The 26,841-nt window shown below is 49.9% G+C and overlaps 1 protein-coding gene across 1 annotated transcript in view; it reads left to right on the plus strand.

Annotated features, from left to right (window-relative positions):
* The window catches only part of LOC145340384 (calcitonin gene-related peptide type 1 receptor-like), a 48,072-nt gene extending 22,223 nt beyond the window's left edge, over positions 1-25,849 (plus strand). Inside the window, exons 5-10 of the mRNA XM_080184847.1 lie at positions 7,181-7,293; positions 11,099-11,190; positions 16,012-16,135; positions 17,969-18,122; positions 22,487-22,547; positions 25,714-25,849. Coding sequence (XP_080040973.1) covers positions 7,181-7,293; positions 11,099-11,190; positions 16,012-16,135; positions 17,969-18,122; positions 22,487-22,547; positions 25,714-25,849 — 680 coding nt within the window. The remainder of the gene's footprint in view (positions 1-7,180; positions 7,294-11,098; positions 11,191-16,011; positions 16,136-17,968; positions 18,123-22,486; positions 22,548-25,713) is intronic.
* Positions 25,850-26,841: the final 992 nt, after the last annotated feature.

Genomic DNA, 26,841 nt, shown 5'->3' on the forward strand with positions numbered 1-26,841 from the left:
AATACCTGCCAAACCTTTCTCTAGCATGACTCTAACTGGGAATTGTCTCCTTTCCCACACAAAAACACTAAATTAAACCTAAGCACAGTAAGAAGTCTCACAACACCACGCTAAAGTCCAGCAGGTTTATTTGGAGCTTTCGGAGCATTGCTCCTTCATCAGGAGAGTCACCAATTCCTGGTTCATCTCCCTCAACAGCTGAGTGACTCCTTACTGTGCCCAGCCCAGTCCAGCGCTGGCATCTCCACATCATGGTTAAACCTCAGTAAATCTATACCTTTCTTTGAGCATTTAACAATATAGATATGGATCCTTTCTCTGTTTCCTGATCGCGGCTGGGATTCTCTCATTCCCAGGATTTCCAGGCCTCGCCGGCGGCCAGGATTCTCTCGTTCCCGGGATTCCCGGGTCTCGCCGGCGGCCGGGATTCTCTCGTTCCCGGGATTCCCGGGCCTCACCGGCGGCCGGGATTCTCTCGTTCCCAGGATTTCCAGGCCTCGCCGGCAGCCGGGATTCTCTCATTCCCAGGATTTCCAGGCCTCGCCGGCGGCCGGGATTCTCTCATTCCCAGGATTTCCAGGCCTCGCCGGCGGCCAGGATTCTCTCGTTCCCGGGATTCCCGGGCCTCGCCGGCGGCCGGGATTCTCTCATTCCTGGGATACCCCCTGGCCTCCCTGGCGGCTGGGATTCTCTGATTCCCAGGTCTCGCCGGCAGCCGGGATTCTCTCATTCCCGGGATTCCCAGGCATTCCCGGGATGCTCCGGTCCTGCCCATGACCTATGGCCCACACAAGGCAGAAGGGGCTCCAACTAGAAACACACACAATCTGTGCACCTGGTCAGATAGCAACTTGGCTTTAGACATTACCAGGCAGCCATTTCAGGTCCCAAAGCAGTGAAAAGGATTTGGAAATTATCTCTGAAATGCAGGAGCAGGAGGCGGCCATTCAGCCCCTCCAGCCTGTTCCACCATTCATTGAGATCACCAATGATCTGTGAGAAAACGCCATCCACCTGCAATTGTTCATCATCCCTCAACAGAGAGCCTTCAGTTTCAGCTTTCAGAGTAATAACTGACCAAGGATCAATTGCCATCTGCAGAACAGAGTTCCAAACTTTTACCTTCCTTTGTGTGTTGAAGTATTTCCATAGAATCATCGAATCCCGACAATGGGCTGAATGGCCTCTCTCTGTGCTGAGTCTGAACTGATTCTCCAAAGAACGCCTCGCATACTGACCATGGCCAATCCCCCGAACCTACACATCCTTGGATACTAAGGACATGCTTGGTTGTCCCTTTGCGTCCAAAGATGTGCAGGTTAGGTGGATTGGCCATGCTAAATTACCCCTTAGTGTCCAAAGATGTGTAGGTTAGGTGGATTGGCCATGCTAAATTGTCCCTTAGTGTCCAAAGATGTGTAGGTTAGGTGGATTGGCCATGGTAAATTGTCCCTTAGTGTCCAAAGATGTGTAGGTTAGGTGGATTGGCCATGCTAAATTGTCCCTTAGTGTTCAAAGATGTGTAGGTTAGGTGGATTGGCCATGCTAAATTGTCCCTCAGTGTTCAAAGATGTGTAGGTTAGGTGGATTGGCCATGCTAAATTGTCCCTTAGTGTTCAAAGATGTGTAGGTTAGGTGGATTGGCCATGCTAAATTGTCCCTTAGTGTTCAAAGATGTGTAGGTTAGGTGGATTGGCCATGGTAAATTGTCCCTCAGTGTTCAAAGATGTGTAGGTTAGGTGGATTGGCCGTGCTAAATTGTCCCTTAGTGTCCAAAGATGTGTAGGTTAGGTGGATTGGCCATGGTAAATTGTCCCTTAGTGTCCAAAGATGTGTAGGTTAGGTGGATTGGCCGTGCTAAATTGTCCCTTAGTGTTCAAAGATGTGTAGGTTAGGTGGATTGGCCATGCTAAATTGTCCCTTAGTGTTCAAAGATGTGTAGGTTAGGTGGATTGGCCATGGTAAATTGTCCCTCAGTGTTCAAAGATGTGTAGGTTAGGTGGATTGGCCGTGCTAAATTGTCCCTTAGTGTCCAAAGAGTGTAGGTTAGGTGGATTGGCCATGGTAAATTGTCCCTTAGTGTCCAAAGATGTGTAGGTTAGGTGGATTGGCCATGCTAAATTGTCCCTTAGTGTCCAAAGATGTGTAGGTTAGGGTGGATTGGCCATGGTAAATTACCCCTTAGTGTCCAATTCTCTTACTCTTCGAAACTCCAGTAGATGCAGACCTAATCTCTCCAACCTTTCCCTGGAAGGCAATTCAGGTATGAAGAGATAATTAGGAGTCTACTGATGACCGTGAAACCATTGTTGATTGTTGTAACAGTCTATCTGGTTCACTAATGTCCTTTATGGAAGGAAATCTGCTGTCCTTACCTGGTCTGGTGTGACCCCAGAGCCACAGCAATGTGGTTGACTCTCAACTGCCCTCTGAAATGATCGAGTGAGACACACAGTTGTATCAATCGCTACAAAGTCTCAGCACTGAAACGGACCACCTGGCATTGACCCGGGCACTGGAAAAGACAACGGCAAAACAAACAGTCCTGTCAACCCTGCAAAGTACCCTTTGGTAACGTCTCGGTGCTTGTGCTAAAATTAGGAGCACTGTCTCACAGTCTAGTGAAACAACAGCCTGACTGAGTCACACTCACAGAATCATACCTAACACCCCGGACATCACCATCACCATCCCTGAATTCTATCAAGGTAGATAAGTCGCCGGGACCAGATGGGATGTACCCCAGGATACTGTGGGAGGCGAGGGAAGAGATTGCAGAGCCCCTGGCGATGATCTTTGCGTCGTCAATGGAGACGGGAGAGGTTCCAGAGGATTGGAGGATTGCGGATGTAGTTCCTATTTTTAAGAAAGGGAACAGAGATAGCCCGGGAAATTACCGACCGGTGAGTCTGACCTCAGTGGTTGGTAAGCTGATGGAGAGGCTTCTGAGGGACAAGATTTACGAACATTTGGAGAGGTTTGACATGATCAGGAATAGTCAGCATGGATTTGTCAAGGGCAGGTCGTGCCTTACAAGCCTAGTTGAGTTCTTCGATAATGTGACTGAACACATTGACGAAGGAAGTGCCGTGGACGTAGTGTACATGGACTTCAGCAAGGCGTTTGATAAGGTCCCCCATGCAAGACTTCTTGAGAAGGTGAGAGGGCATGGGATCCAAGGGCCTTTGGCCTTGTGGATCCAGAACTGGCTTGCCTGCAGAAGGCAGAGAGTGGTTGTGGATGGGGCTTTTTCTGAATGGAGGTCAGTCACCAGCGGAGTGCCTCAAGGATCTGTTCTGGGACCCTTGTTGTTTGTCATTTTCATAAATGACCTGGATGAGGAAGTGGAGGGATGGGTAAGTAAGTTCGCTGATGACACGAAGGTCGGTGGTGTTGTGGATGATCTGGAAGGATGGCAAAAGTTGCAGCAGGACATAGATAGGATGCAGGACTGGGCGGAGAAGTGGCAGATGGACTTCAACGCGGATAAATGTGTTGTCGTCCATTTTGGCAGAACCAACGGGATGAACGAGTACACTATTAAGGGCAGAAGTCTGAGTAGTGTTGAGGAGCAGAAGGATCTTGGGGTCCGGGTCCACAGGACTCTTAAATCGGCCTCGCAGGTGGAGGAGGTGGTCAAGAAGGCGTATGGTGTACTGGCCTTCATTAATCGAGGGATTGAGTTTAGGAGTCGGGAGGTAATGCTGGAACTTTATAAGACCCTTGTCAGGCCTCATTTGGAGTATTGTGCGCAGTTCTGGTCGCCTCACTATAGGAAAGATGTAGAAGCTATTGAAAGGGTGCAGAGGAGATTTACAAGGATGTTGCCTGGACTGGGAGGCATGCCTTATGAAGTTAGGTTGAGGGAGCTGGGACTCTTTTCCCTGGAGAGACGAAGGTTGAGAGGCGACCTGATAGAAGTTTACAAAATGTTGAGAGGAATAGATAGGGTGGACTCTCAGAGGCTATTTCCCCGGTTTGAAATGGTCGCTACGAGAGGACACAGATTTAAGGTGCGGGGAGGGAGGTTCAGAAGTGATGTTAGGGGTAAGTTTTTCACTCAGAGGGTGGTGAGTGAATGGAATCGGCTGCCGTCAGTGGTGGTGGAGGCGAACTCGCTGGGGTCTTTTAAAAGACTTCTGGATGAGTATATGGGGTTTAATGAGATTGAGGGTTATAGATAGGTCTGTAGGTTGGTAGGTGATGTGGTCGGCGCAACTTGTGGGCCGAAGGGCCTGTTTGTGCTGTAGTGTTCTATGTTCTATGTTCTATATCCTGTCCCACCGGCAGGACAGACCCAGCAGAGATGGCAGCACAGGGGTATACAGTCATCGACTCTCGACCCTGTGAAGTCTCATAGCATCAGGTCAAACATGGGCAAGGAAACCTCCTGCTGATTATGACATACTGTCCACCCCCTCTGATGAATCGGGACTCCCCCGTGTTGAACATCACATGGAGGAAGCACTGAGGATGGCAAGGGCACAGAATGTACTCTGGGTGGGGGAATTCAATGTCCACCCCCAAGAGTGGCTCGGTGATGTTACCACTGACCGAGCTGGCTGGATCCTAAAGGACATCGCTGCGAAACTGGGACTGCGGCAGGTGGTGAGGGAACCAACAAGAGGGAAAAGCATACCTAACCTCATCCTCACCAAGCTGCCTGCCGCAGAGCCATCTGTCAGTGACAGGATGGGTAAGAGTGACCACAGCACAGTCCTTGTGGAGACAGAGTCCCATCTTCACATTGAGAATACCCTCCATCGTGTTGTGTGGCACTACCACCGTGCTAAATGGGATAGATTTCAAACAGATCAAACTACTCAAGACTGGGCATCCATGAGGTGCTGTGGGCCATCAGCAGAATTGTACTCAACCATAATCTGTAACCTCACGTTCCGGCATATCCCCCACTCGACCATTACCACCAAGCCAGGGGATCAATCCCTGCTTCAATGGAGAGTGCAGGAGGGCATGTCAGGAGCAGCACCAGGCACACCTCAAAATGAGGTTTCAACCTGGTGAAACCACAGTAAAGGACTACATGCATGCCAAACACCATAAATATCAAGTAATAGACAAAGCTAAGTGATCCCACAACCAACAAATAAGATCTAAGCTCTGCTATCCTACCACATCCAGCTGTGAATGGTGGTGGACAATTAAACAACTCAGTGGAGGAGGAGGCTCCACAAATATCCCCATCCTCAATGATGGAGGAGCCCAGTACATCAGTGCAAAAGATAAGGCTGAAGCATTTGCAACAATCTTCGGCCAGAAGTGCCAAGTGGATGATCCATCTCTGCCTCCTCCAATGGTCCCCACCACCATCTCAGTTGCCAATCTCCAGCTAATTTGTTTCACTTCACGTGATATCAAGTGGAGTGGAGGCACTGGATAATGCAGAGGCAATGGGCCCTGATAACATTCCGGCAATAGTCATGAAGACTTGACCTCCAGAACTTGCCGCTCCCCTAGCCAAGCTCTTCCAGTACAGTTACAACACTGACATCTACCCAACAATGTGGAAAATTGCCCAGGTGTTTCCTGTACACAATAAAACAGAACAAATCCAACCTGGCCGATTACCGCCCAGTCAGTCTACTCTCCATCATCAGTAAAGTGATGGAAGGGAGTCGTTGACAGCGCTATCAAGCAGCACCTGCTCAGCAATAACCTGCTCAGTGACGCCCAGTTTGGGTTTCACCAGGGTCACTCAGCTCCTGACCTCATTACAGCCTTGGTACAAACATGGACAAAAGAGCTGAATTCCAGAGGTGAGGTGAGAGTGACAGCCCTTAACATCAAGACAGAGTGTGGCATCAAGGAGCCTGAGCCAAACTGGAATCAATGGGTATCGGGGGCAAACTCTCTGCTGGTTGGAGTCATACCTGGTACATAGGGAGATGGTTATGGTGGGTGGAGGTCACTCATCGCAACTCCAGGACATCTCTACAGGTGTTCCTCAGGGTTAGTGTCCGAGACCCAACCATCTTCAGCTGCTTCATCAATGACCAGCCCTCCATCATGAGGTCAGAAGTGAGGATGTTCACCAATGATTGCACAATGTTCAGACCATTCGCGATTCCTCAGATACTGAAACAGTCCATGTTCAAATTCAGCAAGACCTGGACAATTTCCAGGCTTGGGCTGACTAGTGGCAAGTAACATTCATGCCACAAATGCCAGGCAATGACCATCACCATTAAGAGACACTCTAACCACCAGCCTTTGACATTCAAAGGTGTTACCATCACTGAATCCCTCACTGTTAACATTCTTGGGGTTACCATTGAGCAGAAACTCAACTGGACTCACCACATTAACACAGTGGCTACAAGAGTCAGTCAGAGGCTAGGAATCCTGCGGTGAGTAACTCACTTCCTGATTCCCCAAAGCCTGTCCACCATCTACAAGGCGTAAGTCAGCAGTGAGCTGGAATACTCTCCACTTGCCTGGACGGGTGCGGCTCCAACAACACTCAAGAAGCTTGATACCATCCAGGACAAAGCAGCCTGCTTGATTGGCACCCCACCCACAAACATTCACTCCCTCCACCACCGACACTCAGTCGCAGCAGTATGTACTATCTACAAGATGCATCGCAACAACTCATCAAACATCCTTAGACAGCACCTTCCAAACCCACGACTGCTTCCACCTAGAAGGACAAGGGCAGCAGATACCTGGGAATACCAATCAGCTGCAGGTTCCCCTCTGAGCCACTCACCATCCTGACTTGGAAAAATATCACTGTTCCTTTGCAGTCGCTGGGTCAAAATCCAGGAATATCCTCTCTAATGGCATTGTGGATGTACCTACACCACGTGGACTGTAGCGATTCAAGAAGGCAGCTCATTACCACCTTCTCAAGGGGCAACTAGGGATGGGCAATAAAAGCTGGCCTAGCCAATGATACCCTTGTCCCACAAATGAATAAAATAAAAGTCTAAAATAAGTAGGAAAGTTCTTTGATTCCAGGAGTGATTAGTGGTTGCCATGAGTTACTGAATTTGCAAACCTCGGAATGCCACAGCTATAGCCTACCTACTAGTCCATCTCCATAATCCCTTTTCTATTCCATTGATGTGCTTTTTGCAGGAACTGGAAGTTTCTCTGTACAGGGAATCAGATTAGTCATTTGTCTAAGCTGTCTGCAACTCTCTCTTTAACCCGTCAGAAAAGGCAAGCAAGTTCTGTGCTGAAAACGGCTTGTGGTTTCGACATCCCGAGAGTAATCGGACTTGGACAAACTACACCCAGTGTACAGCTCACACCAGGGACAACCGGAAGGTGAGAGACTGCACTGAAATCGGTGGGGGCGGGTGGGGGGAGGTGGGGGGTGCTGCAGGCTGTACCCATTCAGTTTGTGTGGTAGAGCAGGACGGGTACTAGAGGCCTGAGACCTAGTGTGGAGGCCAGTGCTGGATTGGTGAGGCCCTGAGCGATATAAAGCTTGGAGGCCCCTTGTTAAAAAGTTACTCCAAAAGGTCTCACAAAAGTACGTACCAAAACAGGACCACAAAAACGTTGAAAAAAACATCATTATGCCTTTTAATTATTTAGTAGCAAGGTATTTAAAGTGAAAAATACAAATTATTTTCAAATGAATGCATTTTACTGATTACATATTTATCATTTGGCTGGCTTGATCTCTCTCATAGATTATAATACAGTATAGCCTGGAAACTATATGTAAATGTAATTTTTAAAGTACTTTAAAGATACATTAATATATATATATACAAAATGCTGACAAAATAAGTACTCAGGATCACTTCTATTAATATAAGTAATAATGAAATTGTTTGCAAAATCAGAAAACTGAAATAGTGTGAGGCCCCTGTGGATTGTGAGGCCCTGAGCTGTACCTTGTTGAGTTTAGGCCTAAACCTGGCACTGGTGGAGAGATTTACCCACAGTTTCTTACCTCAGCACCAACCGCAAGACAGAAATGAATGGGAGGATCTGTGCAGGATTCACCTGCTGATCTTCTCAGCAAGATTCCCCCCTTCTCTCCCCTCACCCAAACCACAGGAAGAAAATAAATATGGGGGAGGGGCGGTGGGAATCAGGATATTGAATTTCATGATCAGCCTCAATCAGGGTAAATGGCGGAGCAGGCATGAAGGGCCGAATGTCCTACTGCTGCTTCTATGTTTCTATGTAGAGATAGTATGTTGGGGTTTGGGGTGCGGACTGCCCCTTTAAGAGTGTGGGTCAGGTGACCCTCGGAGATTAGCTGCGCCCAGTGAGGGACAATGTGGGCAGTCTCAGAGCTGAGAGTGAGTGAGTGCACACCTCCAACAGCAGTGTTCAAGCCTACCCCGCACTTGTTTACGTCCCTCAGTCCACAGGGGAATACAGAACACGAGGGACAAAGGAGAATGGAGAATTGAAGGAAATTAGTAATAGCAAGAAGGTTGTGTTGGTGAAATTAATTGGAGAGTTGTTGATAAATGCCCAAGACCTGATATTCTACTTCCCAGAGTATCGAAAGAAGTTGCTATGGAGATAGTGGATCCATTGGTGATTGTCTTCCAAACATCGATAGATTCTGGAACAGTTCCTGAAGATTGGAAGGTAGCAAATAGGGGAGAGAGAAAACAGGGAACCACAGACCTATTTGTGTGACATCAGTGGTAGGGAAAATGCTGGAATCTATTCAAAGGAATGCACACTTGGATAATAATGGTAGCATCGGGCAGAGTGCATTGGGCATGGATTTAACGAATGGAAAATCGTGTTTGACAAATCTGTTGTAGTTTTTTGAGGAAGTTACCAGAAGGATTGATTTTGGTGAGTCGGCGGGCATTGTATACTTGAATTTTCAGAAGGCTTTTGATAAAGTCTGCCACAGGAAGTTGGTTAGCAAAACTGGCAGAACTTTCCACACGGTAAATGCCCTGAGGATTAACATGTACCTCATTCCTGCCACCTCAGACATGCCCACTGCCTGCCAACTGAGCTCTGATTGGCAGTGGGCAGGACGTTTATCTGCCCCTGGAAGGAAGTCCCGCCCATGAGAGCAGTTGGCCAATCAGATTGGTTGACAGATCTTTAACCCAGCTCTCTCGACACTGTCCCCCATCAAACACTCCCGTGTTCAGGATCAGATCAGAAACTCCAAGATATTGTATAAAGTTAACCTAAATTCTAAGTTTTAGATTTGAATTTGGCATTCGGGTGAGCAGAAGATATTTCACTCGGGATCAAATTCCAGTCACCATTTAAAACTACAGTTAGAATATAACCAAAAAGAATTAGCAGAACCTTTATCACTACTTCAACATGACAAAAAGTACTTGTTAACAGCTTGCTACCTGTTCCAATTTCACAGTATTCCCATAGACAGATATCCCTTCTTCACAAAGTGTTAGCTCCAGAAGCAGATATACCATGTGGATGCTAGATTTCCCGTCTTTTAAAACCTCTGGACAGAGATCACGACAGACACCTGTCTTCATACTCTCATACAGCAGACTGTCAGAGCAAGATGTATCCCCAAACAGACCAACTATCAAAATCAAACCTCGTCTTGGGCAGAGCCAAGTCTCCAGACTGTGGAGTGAGAAAGGGCTTCCAAACAGCAACTCAGCTTGAACACCCTTCGTAAGCCTAGCTCCACCCAGAACCTGCTATCACTGTCACTCATCCCAGTCATACCCACTGCTGTAACACCCCAGGGGAAGGCACGACAATCTGCACATTCAAACACTTGAGCAATTTGGAGCAATGATGCAGTAACAGTGTAGGATGCTGGATTCCACCCAGTGGCATGAATACATTTCTCAAAGAGAGAATGTCATCACACCCAGGACAGGTACAACACAGAGTGTGATATTGGAATCTGTCATCTTGTTAGCCTGGAGTGTAACTGGGCAGATTCCAGCAGCAGTTTTGCTTTCAGCTGTTGTTACTCCTCTGTCTGTTCATCGAATCATAGAATCTACAGCACGAAGACAGGTCCTTTGTCCTAAACTGGTCCATGCTGACCAAAGTGCCCATCTGTCCTAACCCCATGTGGCCCATATCCCTGGAAACCTTCCCTATCCACGTATCTGTCCAAATGCCTTTTAAATGTTGTCACTGCCTCTGCTTCAGCCACTTCCTCCGGAAGCTCATTCCACAAACACTCCACCCCCCTGTGGAAATAAGTTGCCCCTCAGGTTCCCATTAATTCTTTCCCCCCTTAACTTTAAACCTACGCCCTCTAGTTCTCGATTCCCTAACCCTGGGGAAAAGACTGAGTGCATTCACCCTATCCATGCCTGTCATGATCTTATACACCTCTGTAAGATCAACCCTCGGTCTCCTACACACCAAAGCAAAAAGTCCTGGCCTGTCCAATCTCTCGCTATAACTTAGTCCCTTGAGTCCTGGAAACATCCTTGTAAATCTCTTCTGCAAATCTCCAGTTTAATAACATCTTTCCTATAGCAAGGTGACCAAAACTGAACACAATACTCCAGGAGTGGCCTCACCAACGTCCTGTACAACTGCAACTTAACTTCCCAACTTTGATAGTCAATGTCCTGACTGATGCAGTAAGAAGTCTCACAACACCAGGTTCAAATCCAACAGGTTTATTTGATAGTAAACACCACAAGCTTTCCTTCCTGTGGAATTCCACATACCTGACGAAGGAACAGTGTTTCTGAAAGCTTGTGGGTTTACTATCAAATAAACTGGTTGGACTTTAACCTGGTGTCGTGAGACTTCTTACTGTGTTTACCCCAGTCCAACACCAGCATCTCTACATCCTGACTAATGAAGGCCAGCATGCCAAAAGCCTTCTTCACTGCCCTCTCTATCTGTGACTCCACCTTTAGTGAACCGTGCACATATAAACTCTAAGCTCCCTCTGTTCCACATACATTGCGGAATGTTGCTTGTTAATTGAGTTGTGGTGGATTCTCAATCTGTGTTTTTCTTGTGACTCAGTGATGAGCTGGCACGACAGTGAGCTGGATTGAGACTCCCAAACTGCTTTGAGGAGAGGAAATTGGTTAGTGAAACTGTTAAACTGGAACTATAAGTTGCTGCTTTTTTTAACCTTGCCGGTGACGGTCTAATTTTACTGCTTGTGTCTTTGCAGACAGTGTGGAACCAGTATTATTTGGCCATTACAGGTCATGGAATCTCAATCGTGTGTTTGCTGCTTTCTCTTTGTATATTCTTCTACTTCAAGTAAGTTGATACTTGGTAAACATTTCAACCAGGAAATCTGTTGGACTGGGATGTGTAGAGTGTGGTCATCCATCTCCCTGGCTGGAGAAGGACAGGGCATCCCCCAGTTGCTTTTTAACCTGGTCTGTTCATTAAATTTGAGGAGCAGACTGGAAAAACCTGGGACGGGCACAGAACTAAGTTCATTTATTAGTTACAAGTGAGGCTTACATTAACACTAAAATGAAGTTATTGTGAAATTCCCCGAGTCGCCAAACTCCAGCACCTTTTCGGGGTCAATGCCCCCTAACCAGCATGTCTTTCAGACTGTGGGAGGAAACCAGAGCACCTGGAGGAAATCCACGCAGACACGGGGAGAATGTGCAGACTCCACACAGACAGCGACCTGAGCTGGGAATTGAAGCCAGGTCCCTGGTGCTGTCAGACAGCAGTGCTAACCACTGTGCCACTGACTGGCAGGAACTGGAGTGATTCCTGAGAAATAGTATTTTCCCTCACGGCACGATGGCTCAGTGGTTAGCACTGCTGCCTCACAGTGCCAGGAACCCGGGTTCAATCTCCTGGCTTGGGTCACTGCGTGTGTGACGTTTGTATGTTCTCACCATGTTTCCTCCCACAGTCCAAAGTTGTGCGGGTTAGTTGGAACGCCCATGGGAAATGTGCATTGGGCCTGGGTAAAATACTCTGTTGGAGATTTGGTGCAGACTCGATGGGCTGAATGGCCTCCTTCTGCACTGTAGGCATTCTCGGGAAATGGCTCTCTGTCTATTTATTTCTGTTGGATGGTAAAAGTGAGGAGTTCAATCCCATTTTCAAAGCCACTCTTCCTTCTTCACGCCTCAATCCTTCCACTAGAGTGGCCATGAACTAATGGGAGCTGCATCCAATGAAATGTCAGCATTCAACCTCTCGGGAAAACCAGTTTGTAAGCAGACTGCTGTCAGTGAAAATGCCCAAGACCCTGGCAATCCATCCGGAACATTTTTAAATGCAACCAACCTATCAAAACAGATCCCTGTCAGGTGTGGCATCTTCCTGTTGGGAATCATGGGAAGTTGCGTCTGCCTTTATTCGCCAGAGTGAAGTGTGCCAACAGCCTGTGTCCCCGATGGTCAGGTGCCCGGGCTGTTCACTGTGTCAACTGCCAGGGGAACATGGCCTCACATCAATCAAGGAATCACTTCAATTCCTGCCACTCGGTGGCACAGTGGGTTAGCACTGCTGTCTGACAGTGCCAGAGACCCGGGTTCAATCCTCGGCTTGGGTCACTGTCTGTCTGGAGTTTGCACACTGGAAACCTGACTCCTTCAACTCTGCCAAACTGAAGCACCTGCTCAAAATTGAATGTCCGCAAAAGATATTGCAAGCTGTAAACAAGACAATTTCACAGTTCATAATAAATTATCCCACCCAGTCTAACCCATCAGTCCCCGCACCCTTTAATATCCCACCCAGTCTAACCCCTCACTCCCCGCACCCTTTAATATCCCACCCAGTCTAACCCCTCAGTCCCCGCACCCTTTAATATCCCACCCAGTCTAACCCCTCAGTCCCGCACCCTTTAATATCCCACCCAGTCTAACCCCTCACTCCCCGCACCCTTTAATATCCCACCCAGTCTAACCCCTCAGTCCCCACACCCTTTAATATCCCACCCAGTCTAACCCCTCAGTCCCCGCACCCTTTAATATCCCACCCAGTCTAACCCCTCAGTCCCCGCACCCTTTAATATCCCACCCAGTCTAACCCCTCAGTCCCGCACCCTTTAATATCCCACCCAGTCTAACCCCTCACTCCCCGCACCCTTTAATATCCCACCCAGTCTAACCCCTCAGTCCCCACACCCTTTAATATCCCACCCAGTCTAACCCCTCAGTCCCCGCACCCTTTAATATCCCACCCAGTCTAACCCCTCAGTCCCCGCACCCTTTAATATCCCACCCAGTCTAACCCCTCAGTCCCGCACCCTTTAATATCCCACCCAGTCTAACCCCTCAGTCCCGCACCCTTTAATATCCCACCCAGTCTAACCCCTCAGTCCCGCACCCTTTAATATCCCACCCAGTCTAACCCCTCAGTCCCCGCACCCTTTAATATCCCACCCAGTCTAACCCCTCAGTCCCCGCACCCTTTAATATCCCACCCAGTCTAACCCCTCAGTCCCCGCACCCTTTAATATCCCACCCAGTCTAACCCCTCAGTCCCCGCACCCTTTAATATCCCACCCAGTCTAACCCCTCAGTCCCCGCACCCTTTAATATCCCACCCAGTCTAACCCCTCAGTCCCCGCACCCTTTAATATCCCACCCAGTCTAACCCCTCAGTCCCCGCACCCTTTAATATCCCACCCAGTCTAATCCCTCACTCCCCGTCAGTCCCCACACCCTTTAATATCCCACCCAGTCTAATCCCTCACTCCCCCTCAGTCCCCGCATCCTTTAATATCCCACCCAGTCTAATCCCACTCTCCCCCTCACTCCCCGCACCCTTTAATATCCCACCCAGTCTAATCCCACTCTCCCCCTCACTCCCTGCACCCTTTAATATCCCACCCAGTCTAATCCCACTCACTCCCCGCACCCTTTAATATCCCACCCAGTCTAATCCCTCACTCCCCCTCAGTCCCCGCACCCTTTAATATCCCACCCAGTCTAATCCCACTCTCCCCCTCACTCCCCGCACCCTTTAATATCCCACCCAGTCTAATCCCACTCTCCCCCTCACTCCCCGCACCCTTTAATATCCCACCCAGTTTAATCCCACTCTCCCCCTCACTCCCCGCACCCTTTAATATCCCACCCAGTCTAATCCCACTCTCCCCTCCTCACTCCCCGCACCCTTTAATATCCCACCCAGTTTAATCCCACTCTCCCCCTCTCCCCGCACCCTTTAATATCCCACCCAGTCTAATCCCACTCTCCCCCTCTCCCCGCACCCTTTAATATCCCACCCAGTCTAATCCCCCTCACTCCCCGCACCCTTTAATATCCCACCCAGTCTAATCCCACTCTCCCCCTCACTCCCTGCACCCTTTAATATCCCACCCAGTCTAATCCCACTCTCCCCCTCTCCCCACATCCTTTCCGATTCCTCTGTTTCCAGTAACTCTTTGGCGGAGAATTCTATTTTCTCGCCAGCCTTGCTGTCAGCACAATTGTGTTTTGTAACGTTTCCCGTAATTCTTCTTGATCATCACAATTCCAATTCCAGGAAACACAATGCAAAACATTTCTGCTGTTCTCCTCTTCCTGTCTGATTCATGAGGATAAAGCACGGGAGCAAACATTTGTGACAGGCCCTTTCTGAGCACAGAGCTGTGCAGGAGGCCCAAGATCAGCCCAGGGAACCAGGCCCTGAGCCTTTTCTGAACAATGTGGGGGTAATGGCGGGATTTTACCTCCAGATGCAGCTCCCGGATTGTCAGGCTTCTTGTTTCGGGAGCTGTTGGCCCTCGGCTAAATCCCGGTGAAGGGTCACCCGAGCTAGCCGCTGTCCACACTGCCCTTGTCTCAAAACCATGCACAACATTCAGCCAATCAGGCTGCAAATACTCTCCGCTTGTCTGGATGGCTGCAACTCCATCAACACTCAAGAAGGTCGGCACCCTCCAGGACAGAGCAGCCCCCCAAACACAAAGGTTCACTCCTTCCACCACCCGCACACAGTGATAGCTGTGTGTACCGTCTACAGGAACTCACCAAGGCTCCTTAGACAGCACCTTCCAAACACATGACCACTTCCATCTAGAAGGACAAGGGCAGCAGATACCTGGGAACACCCCCACCTGGAGGGTCCCCTCCAAGCCACACACCATCCTGACTTGGAAATATATCACTGTTCTTTCACTGTCGCTGGGTCAAAACCCCGGAACTCCCTCCCTAACAGCACTGTGGGTGTACCTACACCACACGGACTGACTGATATCCAATAACAATCCTGGAACTCCCTCCCTAACAGTACTGTGGGTGTACCTACACCACATGGACTGACTGATGTCCAATAACAATCCTGGAACTCCCTCCCTAACAGCACTGTGGGTGTACCTACACCACATGGACTGACTGATGTCCAATAACAATCCTGGAACTCCCTCCCTAACAGCACTGTGGGTGTACCTACCCCACATGGACTGACTGATGTCCAATAACAATCCTGGACGATACCACATGGACAGCAGTGGGTTCAAGGTGGCGGCTCACTCCTCTTCCCAAGGGGCAGTTGGGGATGAGCACTAAGTGCTGGCCTAACCAGTGATACCCACATCCCCGAATGAATAAAAGAATCTTGACTCAGTTACCAAGGGGAACGTGGTGGTGTCCAGTATTGTCACTGGACTAGCAATCCTGAGACTGAGGGTAATGATGTGGGGACCCGGGTTCGAATCCCACCATGGTAGATGACTGAATTTTTAAAAGTCAAGTGATGGCCATGAAACCATTGTCGGAAAAACCCATCTAGTTCATTAATGTCCTTTAGGGAAGGAAATCTGGTCTATGTGTGACTCCAAAGTGGCCGTGACTCCAGAGCTACAGTCACTCCTCTGAAATGACCAAGTAATTAGGGAAAGGCAATGAATGAGCCTGGTCTGTGCTCTGATCAGAAGTTTCCACATATGTGTTACTGGGCTAGTTGACCAGTTGAGGCATCACAGCAAAGCTCAGTGTGTCCTCATGACCCTCACATGTTGCATCAAGCGTCACTGGATGATCTGTGAGGTTGTGTCAACGCTTGCGTTGTTGGCTTTTGCAACCAGGAAGCAGACAAATACTGCCTGGGCTATCTCACACTGACTCTAAAACAGAACCTTGTTTCACCCTGCAGGAGTCTCAGCTGCCAGAGAGTCTCGCTGCACAAAAGCCTCTTCCTGTCGTACATCCTCAACTCCATCGTCACCATCATGTGGCTGACAGTACCCAACAACCAGGATCTAGTTGATCAGAATCCTGTAAGTCTGAAATGCTTTAAAGTACATTTCAGCATCAAGGTGACAACCGAGAGCAACACGTGCTGTCACACCTCAAATATTTTGGTTGACCGTAAGACAGTTGTTATCTTCTGATTTACCCTGTTATTAGCAGGAGCTGCACAGCATACTGAAGAGAACAGCGGCAACAATAAGACTGTGCAGTCAGACCTTACAATCTGAAATATTTTCTTGCGAAGCCCCAACCTGCGCTAATGACTTGCGCTGAAACGCAATGGCAGCCCCACAAAAGATTAAAGGTCAAAGGTTAACTGCGAGCCCTGTTGCGATAAATCAGGGGCCATGTTAGCTAGCAGCAAAATTCAGTTCAGTAACTGCCCCCAATGAAGAATACATCACTCAGAAACAGCCAATCCTGGCACGTTTACAAAACAATGTTCATTTCAACTCTCATTCAATCGATGATGAGGAAGAAAGCCCACAACAAAATGAGGCTGACACACAGATATAAAACTCCCAGGACAGGTACTGCACGGGGTTAGATACAGAGTAAAGCTCCCTCTACACTGTCCCCCATCAAACACTCCCAGGACAGGTACAGCACGGGGTTAGATACAGAGTAAAGCTCCCTCTACACTGTCCCCCCATCAAACACTCCCAGGACAGGTACAGCACGGGGTTAGATACAGAGTAAACATCCCTCTACACTGTCCCACCCATCAAACACTCCCAGGACAGGTACAGCACGGGGTTAGATACAGAGTAAAGCTCCCTCTACACTGTCCCCATCAAACACTCCCAGGACAGGTACAGCACGGGGTTAGATACAGAGTAAAGCTCCCTCTACACTGTCCCCCCCATCAAACACTCCCAGGACAGGTACAGCACGGGGTTAGATACAGAGTAAAGCTCCCTCTACACTGTCCCACCCATCAAACACTCCCAGGACAGGTACAGCATGGGGTTAGATACAGAGTAAAGCTCCCTCTACACTGTCCCCATCAAACACTCCCAGGACAGGTACAGCATGGGGTTAGATACAGAGTAAAGCTCCCTCTACACTGTCCCACCCATCAAACACTCCCAGGACAGGTACAGCATGGGGTTAGATACAGAGTAAAGCTCCCTCTACACTGTCCCCATCAAACATTCCCAGGACAGGTACAGCATGGGGTTAGATACAGAGTAAAGCTCCCTCTACACTGTCCCCGCCATCAAACACTCCCAGGACAGGTACAGCACGGGGTTAGATACAGAGTAAAGCTCCCTCTACACTGTCCCCATCAAACACGCCCAGGACAGGTACAGCACGGGGTTAGATACAGAGTAAAGCTCCCTCTACACTGTCCCCCCATCAAACACTCCCAGGACAGGTACAGCATGGGGTTAGATACAGAGTAAACATCCCTCTACACTGTCCCCCCCATCAAACACTCCCAGGACAGGTACAGCACGGGGTTAGATACAGAGTAAAGCTCCCTCTACACTGTCCCCATCAAACACGCCCAGGACAGGTACAGCACGGGGTTAGATACAGAGTAAAGCTCCCTCTACACTGTCCCCCCATCAAACACTCCCAGGACAGGTACAGCACGGGGTTAGATACAGAGTGAGCCATCTGCTTGTTCTGCAGGATGATTTGTTGTTTGACATTGGCTCAGGCAGGAGTGGGATTGTGGATGCCGTGGGATCTCTGCAAATGTTTCTCCTTTCTGTCTCTGTTGCTCGGATTGTAAATGGTTTGAGGAGTTAGCGAGTTGTGCTATGGCTCTCTCGCTGCAGTGTTTGCTTTCAGCGATATCGGATCCTCGCGGAGCTGCCTGTGATGTGTCTGCGTGTGTGTCCTGTCTGCAGGTTGGATGCAAGGTGTTACACTTCATTCACCTGTACCTGACGGGCTGTAATTACTTCTGGATGCTTTGTGAGGGGATCTACCTGCACACGCTCATCATCGTGGCTGTATTTGTGGAGGAGCAGAGGTTACTCTGGTACTACATCCTTGGATGGGGTAGGTATCGTCAGCAATGCAGTACTCACAGGCCACACTCAAATCTTTCACTCCAAATTGGGACAAGTGCTTTTTTCATTGAGATTCAAACACAAAAAGCAACATTTTCTGTCTGAAGTTCTGTCTGAATGTGTATAAAATCACCCAGTGTGACGCCAGGCGCACGTTGTGATGTCATTGCGCACTTGCACAACATGTTTGTCCCCGAGGGAGGATGTTTGGAACTCCAGATAACATTGTCCCTTCTCTGTGAGCCCCATCCCCAGCACCCTCCCCAGCAGCACCCAGTCATTCACAGAGCACATTACACACTGCGTGGTCATTCATGGGCCAGTTCATGTGAAGTTTTGCTCTGGGGCTGGAGGAATGTGTCCAGTGAATGGGCTCAGTGCCTGAAGGCAAAAAGTTCCACAATGAGGTTTGCAACAGGCCAGCTGATTCTGGGGGTGAAATGCGGTCAGATGCTGAACCCCGAGTTAGAAGGTGCTGGGTTCAAGTCTCGCTCCAAGACACAGAAAAACTACAGCACAATACAGGCCCTTCAGCCCACAAAGTTGTGCCGCACATGTCCCTACCTTAGAGATTACTAGGCTTATCTATAACCCTCTATCTTACTAAGTTCCATGTATTTATCTAAAAGTGTCTTAAAAGACCCTATCGAATCCACCTCCACCACCATTACTGACAAAAGAATCCAGGCTGACACTCACTGCAGTGCTGAGGGAGCCCCGCACTGTCAGAGGGTCAGTGCCGAGGGAGTGCCGCACTGTCGGAGGGTCAGTGCCGAGGGAGTGCCGCACTGTCGGAGGGTCAGTGCCGAGGGAGTGCCGCACTGTCGGAGGGTCAGTGCCGAGGGAGTGCCGCACTGTCGGAGGGTCAGTGCCGAGGGAGTGCCGCACTGTCGGAGGGTCAGTGCCGAGGGAGCGCCGCACTGTCGGAGGGTCAGTGCCGAGGGAGCGCCGCACTGTCGGAGGGTCAGTGCCGAGGGAGCGCCGCACTGTCGGAGGGTCAGTGCCGAGGGAGCGCCGCACTGTCGGAGGGTCAGTGCCGAGGGAGCGCCGCACTGTCGGAGGGTCAGTGCCGAGGGAGCGCCGCACTGTCGGAGGGTCAGTGCCGAGGGAGCGCCGCACTGTCGGAGGGTCAGTGCCGAGGGAGCGCCGCACTGTCGGAGGGTCAGTGCTGAGGGAGCGCCGCACTGTCGGAGGGTCAGTGCCGAGGGAGCGCCGCACTGTCGGAGGGTCAGTGCCGAGGGAGCGCCGCACTGTCGGAGGGTCAGTGCCGAGGGAGCGCCGCACTGTCGGAGGGTCAGTGCCGAGGGAGCGCCGCACTGTCGGAGGGTCAGTGCCGAGGGAGCGCCGCACTGTCGGAGGGTCAGTGCCGAGGGAGCGCCGCACTGTCGGAGGGTCAGTGCCGAGGGAGCGCCGCACTGTCGGAGGGTCAGTGCCGAGGGAGCGCCGCACTGTCGGAGGGTCAGTGCCGAGGGAGCGCCGCACTGTCGGAGGGTCAGTGCCGAGGGAGCGCCGCACTGTCGGAGGGTCAGTGCCGAGGGAGCGCCGCACTGCTCAATTTCCCAGGGGGCTTCACTGCACGCTCCCCGCGGGGATGACAGAGTGACGCTAAGTGCCACATCAACCCACATGTCTTTGAGTTTCTCCCGCCCATCCTGTCTGCTGCAGACAGGGGGTGTGGCGGCATTGTCGATACCTCCCTCTGCTTCCCTGCATGGCCCCAGGGAGTCTGCATCTCAGGCTCACCAGCCATGCTTGAGAGGGCAGTGCCCACTGGGTACACAATAAACTGTCCTTTCTGCACCCGCCCACCCTCTGCTGTGAACATTGCCAAGTACGCTTGCACTTATCTGAAACAGAAGTCTAACCAAGGGGCAGGGTGTGCAGTTTCCCCTGCACTGTTTGATGTGATGGAGTGCCTGCCTCTGAGGGGACTTTGCCCTCTCTGGGGAGCAGCTCATAGTCACCGTGTGATGGCCTCAGATCAGGAAGGGACGACAGCAAGTACTGGAGCTTTTCCAATGCTGATTGAAGCTCAGTTCAGGGGTAGCCGATGTTCAGAGGGTCACCAAGCTTGTTCTGTGCGAGAGATGAGGCTGAAAGATTCATTATCACCTCCTCCCTCCTTTGCAGAACCTTCAACAATCCCCCTCTGGTCCTTGCTGGCATCTGTGCACCCTCTTGTGAGGGGTGCATGGTGGGCAGACAGTCAAGTAACTTGGAGGTGTGTATGCCCCTGGTGATGATGGGAATGTGAGTGCGGGCGGGCGGTTGCCTGGGACCTGATGGGATGAAATGGTGAGTGAGATTCCTGGCAGGATGTGTTATGAGGAAAGGCAACAACACCTCCTCCACAATCACCCTCAACACTGGTGCCCCACAAGGCTGTATTCTCAGCCCCCTACTATACTCCTTATACACCTCTGACTGTGTGGCCAAATTCCCCTTCAATTCAATTTTCAAGTTTGCTCACGACATCACCGTAATGGGGTCGGATCTCAAACACTGACGAGACAGAATACAGGAATGAGATAGAGAATCTGAACTGGTGCAGCAACAATAATCTCTCCCTCAATGTCAACAAAACAAAAGAGATTGTCATCGATTTCAGGAAACGTAAAGGAGAATGTGTCCCTGTCTACATCAATGGGGACACTCAAGTTTCTAGATGCCCAGATCGCCAACAACCTGTCCTGGTCCCTCCCATGCCCACACTATGGTTAAGAAAGCCCCACCAATGCCTGTACTTTCTCAGAAGACTAAGGAAATTTGGCATGTCAGCTACGACTCTCACCAACCTTTATAGATGTACCGTAGAAAGCATTCTTTCTGGTTGTATCACAGCTTGGTATGGGCTCCTGCTCTGCCCAAGACCACAAGAAACTACAAAGGGTAGTGAATGTAGCCCAATCCATCACGTAAACCAGCCTCTCATCTATTGACTCCGTCTACACTTCCCGCTGCCTCGGGAAAAGCAGCCAGCATAATTAAGGACCCTCCACACCCCGGACATTCTCTCTTCCACCTTCTTCCATCAGGAAAAAGATACAAAAGTCTGAGGCCACGTATCAACTGACTCAAGAACGGCTTCTTCCCTGCTGCCGTCAGACTTTTGAATGGACCTACTTCGCATTAAGTTGATCTTTCTCGACACCCTAGCTATGACTGTAACATTACATTCTGCACTCTCTCCTTTCCTTCTCCCCTCTGTACTCTATGAACGGTATGCTTTGTCTGTATAGCGCACAAGAAACAATACTTTTCACTGTATCCCAATACATGGGACAATAATCAATCAGATTAAAAGGAATTGAGCATGTCACAGAAGGTGGGTAATGCCAACTCAGTTGGCACTGGTGGAAGTGATGCGGGCGATGGAGGGTGAGTGGTGAGATGGTGTGGGAGGGGCTTGGGTCGTTTGTTGATATCCAGGATCTCCATCCCGTTCTGCTTTCTCATTCTGCCACCGGCAGCCAGGTGTCTCCTTGGTGGCTGCTCCTGGCCTGTCTAACGCTTGCCTATCTGTAAGATGGAGGTGATCGCTCCTCCCTTCACATTGTGTGGTTCCTGTCCTTCATTTCTCATTGCACATTCTCACCATTTCTGTTGTAATGTGGCCCTCGAAGAGTGGTGTGGGTGGTGGTGGTGGTGGAGAGGAGGGGGTTGGGGGGGGTGGCATTCGAGGGTCACAACACCGGTGAGGATCCTGCCCCAGTGGGCAGCTGACCAACTGGCAGGAGGGTGTGAACCCTCGAGGAGGGATTAGCAGCTGGATCCTGGGAGTCCAGAGGAGCTGTCACATTGTAATCTAGTCTTACCGTGTTGTACATGTTTGGAATATTCTGCATATAAAACTTATGGGGATGCGATGGCCTAGTGGTATTATCGCTAGGCTATTAATCCAGAAACTCAGTGAATGTTCTGGGGACCTGGTTTCGAATCCCACCATGTAGGTTAATGGAATTTGAATTCTATAAAATAAACCTGGAATTAAGAATCTACTGATGACCACGAAACCATTGTTGGAAAAACCCATCTGGGTCACTAATGTCCTTTAGGGAAGGAAATCTGCCGTCCTTACCTGGGTCTGGCCTATTCCAGAGTCACAGCAATGTGGTTGACTCTCAACTGCCCTCCAAGGGTAACTAGGGATGGGCAATAAATGCTGGCCCAGCCAACGAGGCCCGTGTCCCACAAATAAAGAAAGAATTTTGTTGGAAGTATAGCGTTTATAGTTAAAGTTTGATCGAGTGGCCCGTGATGTTTTTTGGTGCTGAGCTGACCCTGTAGGTGGACAGTTGTTCCTGGTCCAGTTTGTCGATTGCGGCTGGATATTGACACTGTGTCTCTTTCCAGGCTTCCCATTGGTTCCAGTGATCATTCACGCAGCGGCCAGGAGCAACTACTTCAATGACAAGTAGGAACTTCTTCCATTTGCTGATCTCAGGCCCCAGGCAAGAAGTGGGTGTTGTAACTGGGAGATATCCCTGTCCAAGGGAAATGCTTTGTGTGGGAGAATCCCACAAAATGGAGTCAGGCCAAACCACCCTCAAGCAGAGTGGTTAAAATGGGAATCGGGAGGAGCAGAAACTGGGCAGGGAATGAAGGAAAAAGCAGGGGGAGAGGGGGAATAACGCCGAGTGGATATTTGGGATGGAGCTGATGCTGGGGAGAGTGGAATTCTGTGTGGGACTGGGATTTGACTCCGGTGATCAGGATGACAGTGGCTAGTGTTGCTGGTGGGGGTGTTGGGATCGGGAATTCTGGATCATGCTCAGGAGTCAGGATTGGGATGATGTTCAGACATTTTGGGGACACTGTTTGGGGTGAGGCTGAAGTTGGCCCTGATTGTTGGGGCTCTGTGACAATGGGCCTCCCCTGTTCCATTCTGCTGATTTGGGATTAATCTGACAGTCTTTCCAACATTTCAGAGATGTGCGGGTTAGGTTGATTGGCCATGTTAAGAAATTGCCCCTTACTGTCCAGAGATGTTAGAGGGATTAGTGGGTATGATATGTAGGGATATGGGGGTAGGGCCTGGGTGAGATTGTGTTCGGTGCAGACTCGATGGGCTGAAGGGCCTCCTTCTGCACTGTAGGGTTTCTGTGTTCTATTTCCAATCCAATCCCTGCAAACCTCTCCGTGTTCTTGTGCAGTCCTGATCCAAATGCCCTCTTAATGGTCACACAAGATGGTGGACAGTGTCTCTCCCTGACCCCATGACCCAAACCACCTCCACCCTGTTTGCCGTCCTGCTAGGAAAAGCTGTTTGACTCTTTGTGGCCCCAAGCGCTGAAGGGTCCAATTGAGATTTCTGTTTTTGTGTGGAATGGATGGCACAGTGGCTAGCACTGCTGCCTCACACACACACACACACACACACACACACACACACACACACACACACACACACACACACACACACACACACAGTGCCAGGGAGCCAGGTTCAATTCCCAGCTCGGGTCACTGTCTGTGTGCAGAGTTTGTACATTCTCCCTGTGTCTGTGTGGGTTTCCTCCAGGTGCTCCGGTTTCCTCCCACTGTCTGAAAGATGTGCGGGTTAGGTGGATTGGCCATGCTCAAATTGCTCCTTAATATGTAAACATGTACAGATGGATTCTAAGACAAATTTTCCTCTATTTTCATTGCTAGGATTTCTAGGAACAGGATGCTAATCTGTCACCAGGGGCTTTTAGCTTGAGGGGACGCTGTTCCACATCAAGCGTCACTGACCAGGAGTCTCGCCCGCTCTTACCGCCAGCCATTGGCATGTTTGGAAGGATTTTGCAAGCTGAGTCAACCTGTTTGGCTGCAGTATGGGCTGGGACTCAAACCCGGAACATCTTCACGGGCTTAGGGTGAGGGGGGCTAGGTATAAGACAAATATTAGAGGGCAGTTTTTCACGCAAAGGGTAGTGGGGGTGTGGAATGCACTGCCGAGTAAGGTGGTGGAAGCAGGCACGCTAGGGTTGTTTAAGAGTCACTTAGACAGCCACATGAGTGGTCTACATATAGGGGGATATAGCAGGCCTTACTAAACATTGTAGGCTTGGGATTACGTTTTTGCCTCAGGGATGTTACAGTCTGTTTAATAATGAATTTTTTTGTCTCCACAGGCATTTAAGTCCAGCAAGGGGCATGCAGGCGGCAGGTTGTAGTGGGCTGCTCTTGGACGTTGCTTCAGGAGTTGCCTATTGCTTCATGTCGTTAGTGTGCTTAAACTGGACCATCTCGAGGGCAACATGACAGCTCAGAGACTATCTCTGTTGCTGTGCGGACACATGGATTTGGGCCGGTGTCTGTGGGAGTTTGCACGTTCTCCCCGTGGTTGCGTGGGTTTCCTCCGGGTGCTCCGGTTTCCTCCCACATCCCCAAAGATGTGCTTTTAGGCTGATTGATTGGGTACTAAATTGTCCCTAAATTGGACCTCCCTGATCCTCGCACATTAGGCGTAGACTAAAATCATGAATAGGTCACTGAGACAGTGGGACGGCGGCGCGGGCTCGTTGGGCCGAAGGGCCTGTTTCCCGTGCTGTGTTGTTCTTTGTTCTTTGTTGTTCTTTGTTTTGTATCTGGCTCAGTGACGCTACCACTGCGGGGCTCACTTGCGCTCTCGTGTTCTTGCTCTTCTGCACTCTCTCTCACCCTCTCTCTCTCCCTTGCGCTCTCTCTCGCGCTCTCTCTCTCGCCCTCGCGCTCTCTCTCTCGCCCTCGCGCTCTCTCTCTCGCCCTCGCGCTCTCTCTCTCTGTCTCTCACATATGTATGTATGTACATATACACTTACTCACACTCACTTGCACACTCGCACTCACACTCTCTCATGTATATGTATGTTTATATATTCACTCACTCTCTCACACTCAGTCACTGTCTCACATTCACTCACTTTCTCTCACACACACATATATATATATATATCCACACACAAACACACACTTGCACTCACTCACACTCATTCTCTCACACTCTCTCGCATACATATATATCCAACACAAACATGCACTCACACATTCTCTCTCACACACACACTCACTCTCACACTCACACACACACACTCACACACACACTCACACTCTCTCACAAACGCACTCTCACACACACTATCACACACACTCACTCACACACACACACACAATTTCCACCTCAATATGGTCCTTTATCTCTTCCTCCCCCCACTTTGTAATCCCTGTACAGGGAGTATCAGCCCTCTCCATTTCTCTCTCCAGCTCAGACTCTCCTCCATTGGTTCCAGCCCTGTTTCCAGTTGAAATTCTCACTCTCTGGGGGCCAACCAGGGCACGTCCTGTAGGAACAGCTAATCACATCTACACAAACAGATTGAGGACATGACCTTGTGAATGTGTAATTCGCCAGGATCAGTTTGATACTGGTGTGTCTGGGCAGCGTTTGGGCAGTGTCTGGGCACTGTCTGGGCAGTGTTTGGGCAGCGTTTGGGCAGTGTATGGGCAGTGCCTGGGCACTGTTTGGGCAGCATCTGGGCAGTGTTCGGGCAGCGTCTGGGCAGTGTCTGGGGATTGACCTTTATCAGGGTGTGAATCTGTTCTTTCCTTCCCTCTAGCTGCTGGATGAGAATAGACACTCACCTCCTATACATTGTCTATGGCCCTATCTGCACTGCCTTGGTGGTATGTATCTTAGATTATTGTTTAAAACAACTCCGCGTGCTACAAGACTGGTTTTATCAGCAGTCTTGAAATAGGGGCCTAGCACTTACTCACTTTGCAAGCTTGGTACAGAAATAGAGCTCATCAAATCTATCCTGTGGGACAATGGCTATCCTGATCAGATCATTGTTCGCTCTGCATTGTGCAAATTCACAATTGGGTCAGAGGCTGCCATCATCAGACCAGAAAAGTGCCTTGTTTACCTCAAATACACTGGAAAGGCAAAGAATCTCAAAACTTTCAACAACAGGTCAAGCAAGCTATTTCACACTGTTACTATGCAGTGACTACATAATTGGTATTTTCTACTAACAGGATGCAGCCATCAGTCTAAAAAGGTAATCTGCCTACCACACAACTAAGCAACGTGGTGTATGAATCTCACTGCCAGTGTAACGTCAGGTAGTTAGATTATAAATCACAATGACTGGCTGATTAAAACAAGCAGCAAGTTCCTTTGGTTGGTCATGATAGCAGAGTACAGATCGTAATCCAATCTGCCTGAGCTTGCAACATCTAAACAAAATGTCTCCCATTAGAGGTGATTCCACGATTAGGCAGCACTTACTGAACAACCCCAAGTGTGTTAATAGCTGCAGCAACATGTCACTCTTTTCAGCTTTCCCAAACAGCTGCTTTCTCCATTCTATCTGAGGGATGGCGCAGAGACATCAGGACAGTCCAAGGCAGCTGTGTGAGGCCCAAGCATTGGTCACAATGTTCTTGGGCTGAGGGGAGGAGGGGAAAGAGAGGGAGAGATGGAGAAGGAGGAGGGAGGAGGATGGGGAGGGGGGAGTGAGGGAGGAGGATGGGGAGGGGGGAGTGAGGAGAATGCAGGGAGGGAGGGAGGAGAATGCAGAGGGGGTAAGGAGGAGGATGGGGAGGGAGGGGGAGGGGGAGGGAGGGAGGAGGATGGGGAGGGAGGGGGAGGGAGGGAGGAGGATAGGGAGGGAGGGAGGAGGATGGGGGTGAGGGAGGAGGAGGGGGAGGGAGGAGGATGGGGAGGGGGAGGGAGGGAGGAG

The sequence above is a fragment of the Carcharhinus amblyrhynchos genome, unplaced genomic scaffold, assembly GCF_965287045.1.
Source record: "Carcharhinus amblyrhynchos unplaced genomic scaffold, sCarAmb.v2.hapA scaffold_970, whole genome shotgun sequence".
Classification (NCBI taxonomy): Eukaryota; Metazoa; Chordata; class Chondrichthyes; order Carcharhiniformes; family Carcharhinidae; genus Carcharhinus; species Carcharhinus amblyrhynchos.